The sequence below is a fragment of the Octodon degus genome, unplaced genomic scaffold, assembly GCF_000260255.1.
Source record: "Octodon degus isolate 3935 unplaced genomic scaffold, OctDeg1.0 scaffold00072, whole genome shotgun sequence".
NCBI classification, from domain to species: Eukaryota; Metazoa; Chordata; class Mammalia; order Rodentia; family Octodontidae; genus Octodon; species Octodon degus.
In genome coordinates this window covers 2,565,759-2,582,239 of record NW_004524648.1, presented here as the reverse complement: position 1 = coordinate 2,582,239, position 16,481 = coordinate 2,565,759, and the positions used below count along the sequence as shown (strand labels likewise).

At 39.0% G+C, this 16,481-nt stretch overlaps 1 protein-coding gene across 1 annotated transcript in view; it reads left to right on the top strand.

The window, feature by feature from the left end:
- The window catches only part of Vps53 (VPS53, GARP complex subunit), a 182,166-nt gene that overhangs the window by 13,435 nt on the left and 152,250 nt on the right, over window positions 1-16,481 (top strand). The window contains exons 3-4 of the mRNA XM_004635357.3: window positions 5,077-5,126; window positions 7,723-7,789. Of these exons, the coding sequence (XP_004635414.1) occupies window positions 5,077-5,126; window positions 7,723-7,789 (117 nt within the window). The remainder of the gene's footprint in view (window positions 1-5,076; window positions 5,127-7,722; window positions 7,790-16,481) is intronic.

Genomic DNA, 16,481 nt, shown 5'->3' with positions numbered 1-16,481 from the left:
ATTTTGTGTTTATATATACAAAATAGTTAGTATAAATATACAGCTACTTTTGCTTCATTCAATGAGAAGAAAGAGATGTACTAATAGTGTTTGGACAGGATATCCTGTCTGCTTCTTGTGCTATGGATAACCACTAAGAAGATAACAGTGTACAATGTATTGATTATCGAAACTGTCCTATTAATCAGCTGTGAAACCATCTCATATTTATTTCTCAATTTAAAAAAATAAAAATAAAAAAGAAATATCTTTCAATAATTGAAGCATTTGAAAAGTTATACAGTAAAAATTATACAACCATTGTAACTAAATCAGAGTGATTCTCAAAGAGAGGATGTACCACCTCCTCCTAAGTAGCCCATCTGGATTGTGGTGGGGCTTTTCCCCAACTCCAGTGCAGTAAGGATTCCTGTATAGGGAAGTAGGAGTAGGTTATATCTGTTTAGTATTTTGGGGTGAAGAAAAAGTAAGTCCAGAGTCATTGCATACCACATGTAGGGTGCACACTTGTAATCCCAGCACTTGAACAACTGAGGCAGGAGTATCATGAGTTTGAGGCCAGGCTGGGCTACATAGTAGGAAATTGTCTTTAAACAACAACAGCAAAAACCCAAAATAACAACAAATAAATGAACCGCTGAATGAGAGGAAGAGCAGAGACCTTGGAGTCAGACAGACTTCGCTGAGCCCACCTATGCTGCAGGTCATCTCCATGACCTCAGACAAAGTGTCCATCCTTTTAAGGCCATTTTTCAAATTCTAGCATGGAGGAAGATAATAGTTTGCCTAGTATGGCTTAGAGGATAAAGGAAGTATTTTCTGTGAAGTGTCCAGAACAGTTTCATGATAAATCCATGTGAAGTGTTTGCATCCTTTCCCTTTTGCTTCCCAAGTAGGAAATCTGGAAAATAGAGGAAAAGCAGTAGGCTATGTTCCACCTAGTCAGATTACTTTTAGGATATTTCTTTCTTTTAATAACTATATTCACGGAACACCTAATATTTAAATGTTTCCCCCTTGTTAGCATGGGCTCAAAAGCCATTTTCTCTGCTTCATAACCTCTCTGACCAGGGTCTCTAGGGGTGGTTAAAAGGTCCACTAGATACAAATAGCCTAGTTTATTTGCCTTTTCCACTAATAGGCCCTCAGATTGTCTCATGACTTTTCTCTCCTAAGTGTGGTTGACTGCAAAAATATTCTGGATTATTCCTCTTAGAAAAATTGGAAGGGCTTAGCTAAGACCTTCATGTCTAAGGATTATTAAATTAAGGCGTGTACCACTAACAATATTTACTAAAACAACAAACCAACCCAATATTTACTGATGTGGAATGACCTCCAAGTAATATTATTAAGTGAAACAAGCATGGTGTAGTACACTTATGGGTATCCTTTTAACACAGGCTATCTTTGAGAAAGTGGAAGAGAAACTGGCTCAGTCATTATCCCTGGGAAAGGGAGCAGATAGGAGCGGGTTCAAGCAGTTCAGGTTCAGACCCCTGTGAGAGCTCTTGGTATTTACTCTATACCAGTGGTGGCAAATTGATGGCATGAGCGCCACAACAGGCTATTTGTATCATTGAAAGCTCTAAAAAGTTTGCCATCGCTGATATATATATATATATATATATATATATATATATATATATATATATAATTTTTTTAAAATCTAGATCTCACTTTGTAGTGTAGTCTGGCCTCAAAATCTGCCTGCCATTGCCTCCCAAGTGCTGCAGTTATAAGTATGTGCCATTATATTTAGCTTATCATCTTTTATTATCTGAATGTTTGCCGATTGGTGTGTTTTTAAAATAATTTTATTGAGAAACAAATAGCAATGAAATAGTTTCAGAACTGATTAGTAGGATAGTTTCAATAATTAATACATTGCATATTGTCTTCTTAGTGGTTATTCATAGTACAAGATGCAGAAATGATATCCTGTCCACAAACACTATTAGTACAAATCTTTGTATTCATTGAATTAAGAGAAAGTAGCTGTATACCTATCCTAACTATTTTGAATATACAGATACAAAATGGTCCTTCATTTGTACCCCCTTTTTTTGTTTAGTTTTGTCAGATATGGGTATTCCAATGTCATTTAAATATTGTAGGTGAATTCAGCAAAATATTCCAATATAGTCCAGTAGTCCATAATAGTAGTGGATTATCCATTGGACTGGCAATGGCAGAAGTTGTTGACTTGAGCCTTTTACAGCTCAGCATATTGATATAGCTTTACTTTTTATGCTTCATTTTTATACTTTTGTGCTGGATGGTTAAGACCAAGATAAAGCAAGACCTATATAACAAGAAATGTAACTTTGTATCTGACAAGGTCAGTCAAATCCCCTCAGGATTTACCCTGAAACCCTGTATTGCAGTTTGTAGATCCTTTGTCAGTGTCAGCTGTATGGATAAGTCACGGCCATTGGTTGACCAATTTGCTCTCTGTGAAAGCCTGAGAGAATGTTTTCTCCCCATGTGACTCTCCTTAGGCACACTCTACATCATCGATCACTTTCCTCTGTGGCCCCTTAATCTTGATCAGAAAATTTGGGCCACAACTGAGTTACATGATGTTACAGTACAGATTCTCCTATGTCCTGAGTTCTCATTGACCTTGAAGGGCTATGGCTGATTGATGTGTTTTGACAGTTTTTAATAGTTTATTTTTATTTTTTGCAGTACTGAGGATTGAACCAAGAGTCTTTGTACTGAGCTAAATTGTCATCACTTCATTTTTAATAATTTTAGAATTTTGAGACAAGGTCTTACTAGATTGCCCAGGCAGGATTTAAATTGTTGATCCTCCTGCCTCAGACTCCCAGAGTACTGGGATTATAAGGCATGTGCTACCATGCCCAGTTTATAGATATTTTTGTATTTGTAATAAAAATCATTTATTGAGGGCCAGTGAGATAGCTCAGTGGACTAAGCACCTGCTTAAGCAAGCGCAGGGACCAGGATTCAATCGCTGGCACCACATGCCACACTGGCCCTGTCCCTGGGCACACTGAGCTGGCCAAGTCCAGGTGTGGTGGCACATGCCTATAACCCCAGTGCTGGGTAGCCTGAAAACAGGAGTATCACTGTGAGTCTGAAATGTGTAGTGAGACCCTGTACAAAACACATTAAAAAAAATAAAATCATTTATTTCCATAATATAATTTTTATATCTGTGTATAAATTATACAATTTTGATAGGAGTTCTTATTTTCACAGAAGATGAGAATAGTACAAAAATTCATGGCTACCCATACCCAGACGTCCCAAGTACTAACATTTTTTAAATACCAAAGAACGCTTTTAAAGAAACAGGCTCCAGCAGAGATAGGCAGACCAGGAACTGTTATGCCTCTTATCCATAGGATGAAATAGAAAAAGAGCTTGAACAGCTTTCCCTCCAGCAAATTAGTATTGGTAGAGTTGAGCCAGACCACAGATCTTAGACAGCTGGGTTTGCTATCAACATTGGTGGTAGTAATTTAAGTTATACCCAGTTCAGTTTTGAAGTGATAAGCTTGAGAGAATTAGATTGAACCCAGTTGAACTGGATTCCTCAGTTAAAGTAACATGTCTTTTGTGAGATTTATCGTTGCCCCAAACTAGTTCTGAATTTCTGAAAATTTTAACTATTGGTTCCATCAGAATGGTAAGATGTGAACAGAGGGTATGATATCTCAAGTATTTGGGATGTGTTTCTCTTACCAGAACTGCACTTGGAAGACTCCAAGCTTCCTGCCACCAGAGGCAGTGGGTAACAATTTATAAATTCCTGTACCACTTCCAGTTCCTTCTAAGGAAAAATACCTATTGAGAGAGAGAGAGGAAAAGGATTTACAAAACTATTTTGGAAACTTGAGTTGAAGGGTGCTATAAAGTTGTTCCTCCTCTCATCCACTAGGGGGCACCATTTCCCATACTTTCTCATTTCTAATGGCCCATTTTCTCATTATTTTAAAAGAAATGTTTTATAATCGTGGTATACAGTTAATACAGATGATTGAAAATACTCATAGACAAAAGAGGAAAATTTCAAAACTTTTCATATATTTAAAATTATCAATGCAGATTTCATAGATTTTAACTGCTAGTATATTATGCTGCTAGTATGCATCCTTCCACACTTTTTTCCAGTGGATCTCTACACTTAAAAAGTAAATTTATTTGTTGAAGTATAGCATAGAGGAGTATACAGATATAGAGAGAGCAACTTGGTGAGTTTTCACTAAGTGAAGACAGCCAAGTAACCACCACTGAGATTAAGAAATAATGCATTTTTAGGGGCTGGAGAGATGGCTCAGTGGTCTAAAGCACCTACTTGGAACAAGCTTGGCAAAGCACGGGGACCGCGGTTCAATCCTCCAGCACCACATGCCAGCCAGCCGCGCCCCCTGGTGGGCTGAGCTGGCCACACACACACACACACACACACACACACACACTAAATGTTAAAAAAAAAAAAAGAAAGAATGCATTTTTAGAAGGCCTTTCTTGCTGTCCCGCAGTCACTGCCTTCTCCAGAGATAACCACCAACTTGACTTCTAACATGAGAGAATTGTTTCACTTGATTTCAAACTGCATTAATGCAACCATGTGGTATGTGCCTTTGGTTCTGGCCTTTTTTCTTAACATTGTGTTAGTAAGATTTATCCAGATTGTTAATGTGTAGTAATAGTGCATCCATTTTCTTTGTTTTAATAAATTTGTTATAATCCTATGTACTGTGAATTAGCAGTTTTCTGCAAATTACAGGTAATGTATATGTTAGGCTTTGTGAGCCATGCTGTATCTGTTACAACTTTTCAACTTTGCTATTTTAGCCTAAAAAGTAGTGGTAGACAGTATGTAAATGAATGGTTGTAGCTGTGATCCAATAAACTTTATTTATAAAACGTAGCTGCTGGGCAAGATTTGGCAATAGTTGCAACTCCTCTTGTACAGTGATATAATATTGTGAGGTAAAACTGAGATTTCATAAATCACCTTTATGGCTCATCCTTTTCCTATGGGAGAGGAAATCTAGGAGGTAAAATAACAGTGGAGTACTTTTCTTTTCTTTGTCTTAGTCTCTGGCAAATATTGATGAAGTCGTGAACAAAATTAGACTGAAAATAAGGTAAGTAACACTGTATGAATCTTTTTTTTTTTTTTTTTAATACAGCAAATTGAACTAATGACCTGGTACTTGCCAGGCAGGTGCTATGCCACTGAGCTGTATTCCCAGCCTTGTATGATTGTTTATGAGAAGTGTATTGTTAATTTAATAATTTTGAAATCATAATTGGAGTCACTCAGAGCACTGAAACCTCAACTTAAAAAAAAAAAAAAGTAATTCTTTTACCTATGTTTCCGTATAAGCCTTGCGGCAAGGAACTTTATTCTGTGGCCAGTCTTCATTATTTATAAAAAAGGAAAGAAGCTGTAACAGCTTGTTCAAAACAGCTAATTGTAAAAGGCAAAGAACTTTTCTACTTTTTTTTTTTTTTTTTTGGGTACTGGGGATTGAACCTTCACACTGAACTATAGCCCCAGCCCCTTTTAAATTTTGAGAGAGTCTTACCCAGGTTAGGCTCAAATTCATGGTGATCCTCCTGCCTCAGCCTCTCAGAGTGTTGGGATTTCAGATATACAGTATTATGATATTTTTTAGTGATTTCCCTTCCCTAATAGATTTATGTCTCTCTCTCTCTCTCTTTCTTTTTTTGTATTGTCAAAGATCAGGTATGGAGCTGGGTTTATACATGTATGTCTTGGTCACCTATTAGTTTACCTGGTTTGTAGTTTAGGATTTTTTTTTTTTTTTTTTTTTTTTTTTTTTTTTTTTTTTGTGGAACTGGGGATTGAACTCAGGCCTTGCGCTTGCCAGGGAAGTGCTTATTCTACTGAGCCATCTCCCCAGCCCTGTAGTCTAGGATTAAATGAAATTAGCCAAAGATGAGATTGTCCAAGGTGACTGTTAGTGTCCTTCCTGCCCAATACCCTTGTTCTGGCTTATGCATGTCTGAGTTTATGGTTTTGATATATGGAAAGTACTCATCAATAAATGTCAGTTCATTGTCTAAATAGATTGACTTCCTTATCTTCCTTAAATTACTTCCCATGATACAGTTTTGTGATTTTTTTATTTTTAATTTTTGATGAAAGTATTCATTTTGAATCCAGGAGATGGAATTTTTTGCTCTATTGCTTTTGGGTCTTTCAGTGAACACCTTTGGCCCATTAATATATTCTTTTATTAGTGGCTTAGAAGTGCAAAGAAAGCCAGCAGTGGTGGGACGCATCTGTAATCTCAGCACTCAGGAGGTTGAGGCAGGCTGCCTGAACTACATGCAGAGACCTGTCTCAAAAAAACTAAACAAAAACAAAAAAGTGCAGTGAAGTTTTTCTTTCTCCCCTCCTCCCTTTCCTTCTCTATCCTTCCCTCCCCTCCCCTCCTCTTCCCTCCCCTCCCCTCCTTTCTTTTTTGGTTTGTTTATTTGTTTGTTTTTTGAGAAAAGGTTTTGGCTTTGTAGTTCAGGCTGGCCTTTAATCACTGTGTAGCCCAGAATGGCCTTGAATATGTGGCAGTCCTCTTGCTTCAGCTCCTACACATGATCTTAGCCAAAAGGTGGAGAAACGATCTTCCTCAGCTTCCTGAGTGCTGGGATTACAGGCATGTACCATCATGCCTTACTAGTTCCTTACTGTTTTGGTGGACTTCAGCTGTAACAATTCTAGTAGAAACCACTCCGTTATCCAGGGTTTACATAGAAAATAGAAATTCCCTGATCACTTCTCACTACTATACCTTTCATGAGAAATGAAATTGAGTGATAGAAATGCCTCCTGCCAAGGTGCCATTTTGTGGCCCCTGTTGAGCCTCAGTGAAAATTGGACCCAGAAGCCATACATCTGTTTCCTACATGCATATCAGGACTCATGATCAGTAAGTGCTGGTTCACATCACCCTGGCTCCTCAGCCTTTCATGTTCTCTTGAGAAAGGAATTTTGTGGTGGTAATTTGAATTCTCAGGCTTATTCCTTTAAAACTTCTACAATTTTGTCTTCCTTGTTTGTTTTTCTTTGTTTGTTTTTATTTTGAGACAGAGTCTTGCTGTGTAGTCTAGGCTGTCCTGGAACTCACTGTGTAGTCCAGCCTGGCATCAAATTCACAGTGTTCCTCCTGCCTCAGTGCTGGGATCACAAACATGTACCACTGTATGTGACTGTCTTTCCTGACTTACTCCGTGAATAGTACTAAAGTTGTATCAGTCCTTTTGGAGAACTCTGACTGTTCATTAAAAATTGCCATCAGCATCATCATTATCATTTGGAGTTAGGATCTCACTAAGTCAGTAAGTTGCCCATGCTGGGTTCTAACTCACAATCCTCCTGCCTCAGCCTGACAGAGGGCTTGGATTAGAAATGTGCACCACCACACCTGGCTGGTCCAAGACCTCATTCTTTTATCACTCACACTTGTTCTGTTTTTCTGGATGAGTAAATAGAATCTGCAAAAATTGATACATAAGCTGGGCATGGTGATACAGGCCTGTTATCCCAGCACTTGGGAGGCTAAGGCAGGAGGATCATTTCAAATTTGACAGTCTGAACTATATAGCAAGACCCTGTCTCAAAAAAAAAAAAAGTTGATGGATAAATCACTAACTTTTTTCTTTTGGTCCATCAGAATGGAGATCATTTGATTTATATCCTTTTAACTTTTTTGCTAGGAGACTGGATGACAATATTCGAACTGTTGTAAGAGGTCAGACAAATGTGGGGCAGGATGGAAGGCAAGTAAGTAACTTATTCCTCTGTTAATTATACTCCCCTTATTTTATTAAGACCCAACGCCAAGTGGCCAAAATGTTGATCTATCTGCGTGCAGGATGCTTTCTTGTGGATGTGTTGCATGCACAGCAAAAACCACCTTTGACTTTCCCATGCTCCCTCCGAACACTGCATCCCCACCCCCAGGCCATGCTACCTAGACTGGCCATGAGCTTTCTCTTAGTATTCCTTGGACTATGATCATAAACTGCAGCGCAGCTCAGCTGGTGCTGGGGCATACAGGCCTTCACCTGAGTGACATTTATTATGCCTTTCTTTGTTTTGTGTCTGTGACTCAGTATGGTCACTGCTTCTGTCTATCAGCTCTTGCAGATTTTCTCTTGTTTTTTTTGGTACCGAAAATTAAATTCAGGACCTTGGACTTGCCAGGCAGGCACTGTGCCACTGAGCTGTATCCCCAGCTTCTGTTGCAATTTTGCTATTTTGTTGTTGCTAAAGAAAGTTGCCTGATGTAGTTACAATTTCTCATACCTAGCTCACCAGCAAGCAGGTAACTGTGGATTTGTTTCAGAGTTTTATAGGTCTTTTTGGATCTAGTCAAGGAGAGCTGTTGAGAATGCAATGAAGGGATAAACAGTGTGTGGGGAGCAGAGATTCTTCAATGATTGAGAGGCCAGATGTTATCCATTAGCCTTTTTCTTTTTTATTTGGATCCTGTTCTTGTATTTGGGCATCATTTTTCAGAAATTGCTGTCATAACAGAAATGCTGAGCATGCCTTTCTAGCCTTCCTCTTACTGTGTTCAGTCCTCCCTTTTCATTGTTAGGTCGGGAGCATAACACTCCAATAGCTTCAGTTCTGCTGTTTGCCATCTTTGGGATTTTTTCAGTATAGGTAATCAGTAAAAACGTTCATTATTCTACCTAGGTTGGAGGCAAGGGGGTGTGACTATGTGGAAATTTTCTGATCTCTAATGTCTGTTTGCCTCTCTAGTGACTCACAGGTATTACAAGTATGTCTTTTACATTTTAAATTTTACCCAGCTCTCTTTTTATTGCTCTTTTCCCTGTTCAGTTGTAGACATATTGGGTTGTTAAAAGGAAACCCTGTATTGGGATCCCATCACATAGCCCTTAGCCCTTATTGCTTTAGTTTTGTCTACCAGGATCTCTTCCATGGAGCACTGCTCCTCTAGCTGCCATGCCTCAGGTAAATGAGCCCTTGGAGGTAATAAAGAGGAACAGAGTAGTTCAAGAACACTCTTTCTGATATATGTCTGATCATCATCTCCCTCTTCAGAAACCTTCAGGGCCTTCTGACTTCCCAAATAAAATCCAGGATCCTTTGTTCACCATTCAAGACTTCTGTCTGTATTTCTGATTTTTGTCTCTTCTTGTGTTCTACTCATGGCCAAGATTTGGTGGTATAGAAGCATGCTGAGTGCCTTCAGGATCTATACTTATGTACTTCTTTGTGCCTGAAATGTTTCCTTTTGCTTTCAGTACCTATATTTCAAAATCTTACCCTTTTAAGGGCCAGCTCAAATACTACTTTTATGGTTTTTTTCTGGTTACTTCATTTGGATAACACCAAAGGAATCAGTTTTAGTGCTCAAAGGAATTGGAATTTGTCTGGCCTGCTCCTTTCATTCTGCAGAGAAAATTGATCCCAGTGTCATTCATGAGATGCATGTTCTGGCTGCTCGTGGGCTCTCACATCCCTCTACCATGCTTTGCCTTTGGCTGGTATGGTCTCCTTTGACCCACTGGAAAACACATCTTGTCCCCTTAACTACAGTAGTTTTTAAACTCATTGAAGATAAAAGCTCTGTCTTTCCTTTTTTTTTTTTTTTTTTTTTTTGCATTTCAGCACATGTAGTTTACAAACAACATATTTTTCAAACTGTGTTATTTGGTGTATATAAAATTATTAATTGTAAACAAGTAAAAGTTCTTAGTCATAAAAGCTTTTTTTTTTTTTTTTTGAGACAGGGTCTTGCTATTTGGTGCAGGCTGGCCTTGAGCTCACTTTGTAGCCCAGGCTGGTCTCAAACTCGAAATAGTGCTACTGCCTCAGCCTGCCAAGTGCTGGAATTACAGGTGTAGGCCACTATAACTGGTTTCATAAAAACATTTTAATCAGGAGGACTTGCAGGTTAGCTCAGTTGTTTAACCACCTGCTTGGGCAAACCCAGTCAGGTGCAGGGGACCGCGGTTCAGTCCTTAGCTCTACATGCCATCCCAGACCCTCCCTTAAGGCAGCCTGAGCCAGCAAAAAAAAAAAAATCCTTCTCAAGGATTTTTTTGGGCTGGCCTGAAAGCTCAATGGACTAAAGCACCTACTTAGGCAGAGTGCAGTGGCAGGGGTTCGATCCCTGGTGTGTGGTGCCAACTCTGTACTTGGGGAGCACTGAGACTTTGATGGAGGCTGGGCGTGGTGGTGCATGCCTGTAATCCCAGCACTTGGGAGGCTGAAAACAGGAGAATCACTACAAGTCTGATCTACATAGTGGGACCCTGTAGACCCTGTCCTAAATATAGAAAAAAAAAATTAATCAATGTTTGAGTATTCATTTAAATTGGCTTTAAATCTTAATTCTTGCATAGTGTCATAGTTTGAGGTTTTTGCGAGGGAAACAATACAATACGGGACACATAAAGTTATTTAATAATGAATCACCTGAAGAATCATACAAAGAGTACAGGAAATCTGTCCATACACTAAAGATCAAAAAATCCAGCTGAGGACCTGTATCCCATGATAATATTTCATGCAGACCTACTTCATGGTTCTACTCTGAGTAGGCCCAAAGGTCAGTGGTGAAAGCTAGAAAGTCTTTGCCAGCAGGATGAAGCATCTATTCTAGCAGGCTGAGGGATCTGGCCTGGAGCCAGAAAGCAATGCTTAAGGTCCCCTGAAAAGCACCTCAGCTGTTCTCAATAACACTGAGGTCCTGAGCTCCAGTGATGAAGAAGGCTGAGTTCCCATCAGGAAAGCCAACATGACTAGCTTCTCCATTAGGCTGAGCAGAGCATCATCTCCTCCAGGGCCAGGTATAGTGATGCTCAAGATGAGGACCAAAGCTCCCCAAACTGTAGGAATTCTGAGCGACAAGAGGGCCTAAGCTCCTCTTCTGAGGAGAACAGCAAAGTTTACTAGGAAGGCCACCATGACAAGCTCACCCAGCAGAATAGCTCAAGAGAACCAGCAGCTTCCAACAGCTTCTCCAAACAGCCTCATAACAACTTCTCTAGCTCTACCTGTTATGCTGCTGGCACCCACCCTCACGTGGGACTCCCACATCTATCACCACAATAGTTGAGTTCAGCTGGGTGTAACAAGTTGCCCACAAGTTAGCAGTCTACTATACATGGGAAATCTTTTATTTTTTTTATTTCTCTAGTGCTTGGGCTAGAACCTGGCCCTTACACATGCTAGGGGAGCACTTTACCACTGAACTACATCCCCCTTGATTTTTGCATAAATAGTTTGGCTTTACTACTATTTGGAATAACATTACTGCTTAATGTGAGTCAGCCTTCACTTAGAATGGCTCACCAGAAACATTAAAACTCTCATTAAGAAAGTTTCAGGTGTTTAAAATTCCAAGAATGTTAGAATAAAGTGGTTCATCAGGACTTTTTGTTGGGTCATGCTCTGCAGACATATCTTTTAGTTACTTATATTTAACCCTTGGGTCATGAAGTAATAGTATTGAAGAGGCAGGCACAGAAGTAGGCAAGCTGCAGGAATGTCGCACTCCCCACCTTAACATGGTAATGGGTTACAGGTTGCTGCAGCAGAGCAGGTCATATTTCAGAGAGAAAGACCACATTTTTAAGAATGTTTAGATAGCATTTCAATCTGTGATGGAATTTTGTATTCGTCTCCTTAAAATCCAGACAGAGAGGAAGCCCAGAAGAAATAATTGCTTTTCCTGTCATCCCCTCCATCTGACTTTTCCAGCAGTTTGTAGTGTAAGCTTAGGTTGAGAATTTTTTTTTTTCAGGGAGCTTTGGGTCCTGTCCTTGTCAGCTCCTAGGGAAGAAAGCTTTACTATTCAGCCTTGGCTGACTGATGGTTTGCTGAAGGGAGTCTCCATTTGACTGGCACAGACTTGGAAGAATTATGGATGTTCCAAAATACTGAGTTTTATAGGTCAAGAAGCCCCATGTTCCCCTCTTCCTTGGAACACAGGAAAAGTTTGCTTTCAGAACTTGTTTCCTCAGCTTTTGAGAAACACTTAGGAGCAGCAACATGGACAAAAGGATGTTTTCCTCTCATAAATTTAAATTGTGTTCAGGTAGAACAGATGTGCTTTTTAATCTGTAATTAAAGGAAATGTGTTTACTTCATATTAATAAACATAGAAGAAAGATTTTTAAGTTCTTTTTAAAAATTATTTCTGGGGAGGAGTGAGTTAGAAATCAAAGACACAATGAGGCCATTTCTTCAGTTTCTTGAAATTTCTAGAAACTGAAATTTCTAGACAGGTGTTGCACACCTGTCATCCCAGCACTCAGGATGCTGAGACAGGATGATCACTGCGTATTTGAGGGTAGCCAAGGCTACAAAGTAAGTTCAAGTCCAGTCTGAACTACATAGCAAGACACTGAAAAAAAAATGATAAGACATTTTAGAATACTAGCTGCTTGAGCAGCACTTTGCTAAATGTTGTGGAGTATATTTGGTTATTGACAACCATCTCTGTGGACCAACTTGAACTGGTTTAGTCTGTGACCTCTTCTAATCAGACTGGTTCTTTTGTAAAATTAATATAGCACTGAATCCTCCACATTTTTATCTGTTGAAATCAGGCCATGTCTTTAATTAAATGGTCTTATGTTTGAAACTTTATGGATAAAATGTGTCAATTCAACAAGTACCTGTTCTGATAAGCTATAAAGTTTATACAGCTTCCCCCAAATTAAGATAGACAACCTGAAAGGAGGTAGGAACAGAGGGGAACAGAAATGTGGGGTAGAGGAAGACAAAGAAGGCATGTGAAATTGTGTGAGTAGCTAACTTTGACCAATTCCCAGTAGCTCACTGAGAATCACCAAAGTGAGGCTCAGCCACTAGGTTTCTGTTCTTGCGTGCAGCATAGCTGCAGCATGGCTCTTTCTTTGATTACGGCATGATTCAAGTTTGGGAGGGGAAGAGAACTACTATACTATTGCCCTTTCCCAACTTTGCTCACTCAAACTTTGATTTAAAGAAGGCTTAGATAATTGTAGTGTAAGCTTCCATCCAGTTTGGGAAATCTTTACATATGTTCCCTAATGTTTCATTATCCTGTAGAAGCTTGGATACTTACAATGATAGGGAACTCAGTACTTCATTGGTTGACAGGCCACACTATTCCATTTTTGTACAGCTTTTGCTATAAGAAATTTCTTTCTTGGATTCAACTGAGACAGTAAAATAGACTTTATTGTAGCTCCTCATTGATCTTAGTTCTGCCAGCTGGACCAGTGCGAGACTAATCCATTTTCCTCTGAAATTTAGGATAGTTTATTATGCTCTTTTTTAAGTATTCCTTTTCTAATCTAGCTTTTCTTTTCTTTCTTTTTAAAAATGTATTTGGTACAGGGTCTCACTGTACAGCTCAAACTCATTGTGATCCTCCTGTTTTCAGCCTCCCCATTGCTGGGGTTACAGGCATGTGCCACCACTCTCATACTCAGTCACAAGCTCAGCGCCTAGTCTGTTGAACTGTCTCGCAGGCCCTTAATCTAGCTATTCTAAGTTTCCTTAACTTTATTAATTTCCAGACCCTTTATAGTTCTGTTGCTTTGCTCTAGATACCCTCTTCTGGAGGGGATGGGGTACTGGAAATTGAACTTAGGACCTCATGCTTGCCATGCAGGTTCTGCATCCCTGAGCTAAGTCCCTAGCTCTACATATCCTCCTGACGTGTAATTTCTAGGAGCAGACATATTATGTGAATATACAGAGGAATACCATATTCTCAGCTAAGGTCATTGAGGGGCTCTTGTCAATTTCCTGGCATTAATTATACATTTTTATATGAATATATATATATATATATATATTTCTAGAGAAGACTCATTGAATTGTGTAGCTTCTCTGAGTTGTCTTTGACTCTTCATTTATTTATGTGTGTGTGTGTGTGTGTGTGTGTGGCCAGCTCAGCCCACCAGGGGGCGGGGCTGGCTGGCATGTGGTGCTGGGGGATTGAACCGCGGTCCCTGTGCTTTGCAAAGCTTGTTCTAAGTAGGTGCTTTAGACCACTGAGCCATCTCACCAGCCCATGTCTTTGACTCTTCAAAAGTTCAGAGTGACTGATGTAGATGTTGTTCTGTTACATGGGGATTGGTGAGATTTTTGGCAGCTGTGTCATATCATCGGCTTATCATGAGTTTGCAGTCACCTGAGACCCTCAGCTAAAGAATTATGAGTTGCACCTAGAAGTAAGGAAGTAACATAAATGGCTTGAGCAGCTAATATACACCCCATATATATCCATTAGGAAAGTGAATACCATATTTAAAGAGGACAGCAGCCCAGTTCTAATCTGACCTGGCCAGATCTATCAGTTTTTCAACAAAGGCTAGAAATTCTGATTTTTATGTTCCTCTTTCAATTTTTAAATGTTGGCTTAGTGTTTTTCACAAACACTACAAAGGCCAAACAAAACATATTTATGGGCCAACAGTTTGCAGCACTTTCCCAAGTCTTTTTTTCATGTGAACTTCATTTACTCCCCCACTATTTGTGCAAGAGAGTCTGAAATAAAGTCCCAAACTTTATGTGTTGGTTTTATCTTGCTGGTTTTGCTTTTTTTTTTTTTTTTTTTCTTTCCAGCTTTTCAATCCTTTTTGTCTTAATGGCCTTTCCATTTTATCATTAACAGATTTTCCAGATCTCCCCTCTGTCTTCATTCATGTTGTAGGTGAAAAAGAGTCTGTGTATTGGGGCGTGTATGTGTGGGAGGGTGTTCAGAGCCATTGGTGTGCAATTATAGACTTCCTATTTCTTCTTCCTTAGGCTCACTTTAGTATAAAATGCTCAGCCTAGAAAACACAGCTATCTCCCTGGCCCTCGGCTCTACTTTTGTTGCCCAGGATTTTTTTTCTTCTTCTTTTTTTTTTTTTTTTTTTCTTTTTTGGAACCAGGGATTGAACTCAGGCCCTTGCACTTGCCAGGGAAGTGCTTATTCTACTGAGCCATCTCCTTGGCCCCAAAATGACACAGCTAATTTTTTTTGGGGGGGGGGTGGAACCAGGGATTGAACTCAGGCCCTTGCACTTGCCAGGGAAGTGCTTATTCTACTGAGCCACCTCCCTGGCCCTGTTGCCCAGGATTGTTTTTGCTATTCTAGTTCCATATGAATTCCATTTTCTGGTTCCATATGAATTTTGGGGATATGTCCTCATCAATCTCAGAGTGATGTAATTTTCGTAGAGGTCTAGACAGCAATTGACTAGTTCACACAAGGACTGCTGTAGTGATTGATTTTGTACATTTTGTGTTATATCTGTTCTTCTAGTGAACCCCTGATTGATACAACTGTTAAATGTCTATTAATTATTTAGCCCTGCAGTATGATTGCATCTAGTCTGACCCATCCTGCTGTGGTCTGTTTAGTATGCCTGAGCACTCCAAACAGTTATCTTCTTTCTCCTCTATGCTTAATGAAAAACAACGTTTTATATAAATTGCCAAAAACTAGGAGAATTTGACATCGTTACTAGGTATCTTCTATTTTCTTCTTTGGGTTTCTCTTGTAAAAAGAAACCATGTGCTATGTATGCTCATGCGTCTGACTTATTTCACTTAACATAGTCTTGAGGTGTATCCGTTTTTCTACAGATGACTCAAATTTATCCTTCTTTATGGCAGAATAGTATTGTGTATAAATTTCATATTTTCTTTAAACATTCATCTGTTGATGGATATATAGGCTGCTTCCAAGAATTAGCCATTGTGAATTGTGCTGCTATAAATGTGAGTATGCATGGATCACTATAAATGATGTCTTCAAACAGGATTTCTTTCTTTTTTTTTTTTTTTTTTCTTTTTAGGGGGGAGGACCAGGGATCAAACATAGGACCTTATGCTAGCTAGGCATGGATTTCTATTTTTGAGGAATTAGAATTAATATATTTTAATTATCTATTACAATGTTGGGCTCAGTCATGCTTAGGAAGTGGTAGTAATGCTACTGCTGCTAATTATGATGAACCCCTCTGAAATATCCGCATTCGCAGTCTGCTCATCCAGACATCTGTCACATCCTGTTTTTTCTATCACCACTGCTAAGCTTTAAACCGCCAACTCTAGGTGTGTTTCTACTTAAGAGAGACTGCCTTTAGGGTACAATCCTCAGAGAATGAAAATGCTTTATGCTTCATATTTACATTTTCTACTTCTTGAGTCAATTTTATTACATGTAGATCCTTGAAAATAATGTCACTCAAATGCCAACATGTAGTCATCCTTTGTAAATCTGTTTGTATATTCTGTTTCCAGTCTTAGTGTTATATTTCTTTTTTTTTTTTTTTTTTCCTAGATTAAGCAAGGCAGGACTATTTTTCAAAATTTTGCAAAGGATTGCATTTAGACTTATTTCTCAATCTTTTCTATCCCCATTTCATTACTTTTCTTTTTTGAGCTTATTTTGATTTTTTGTTGTGTGAGAATGAGAGTAACTAAAGAATGGCTTTTTTTTTTT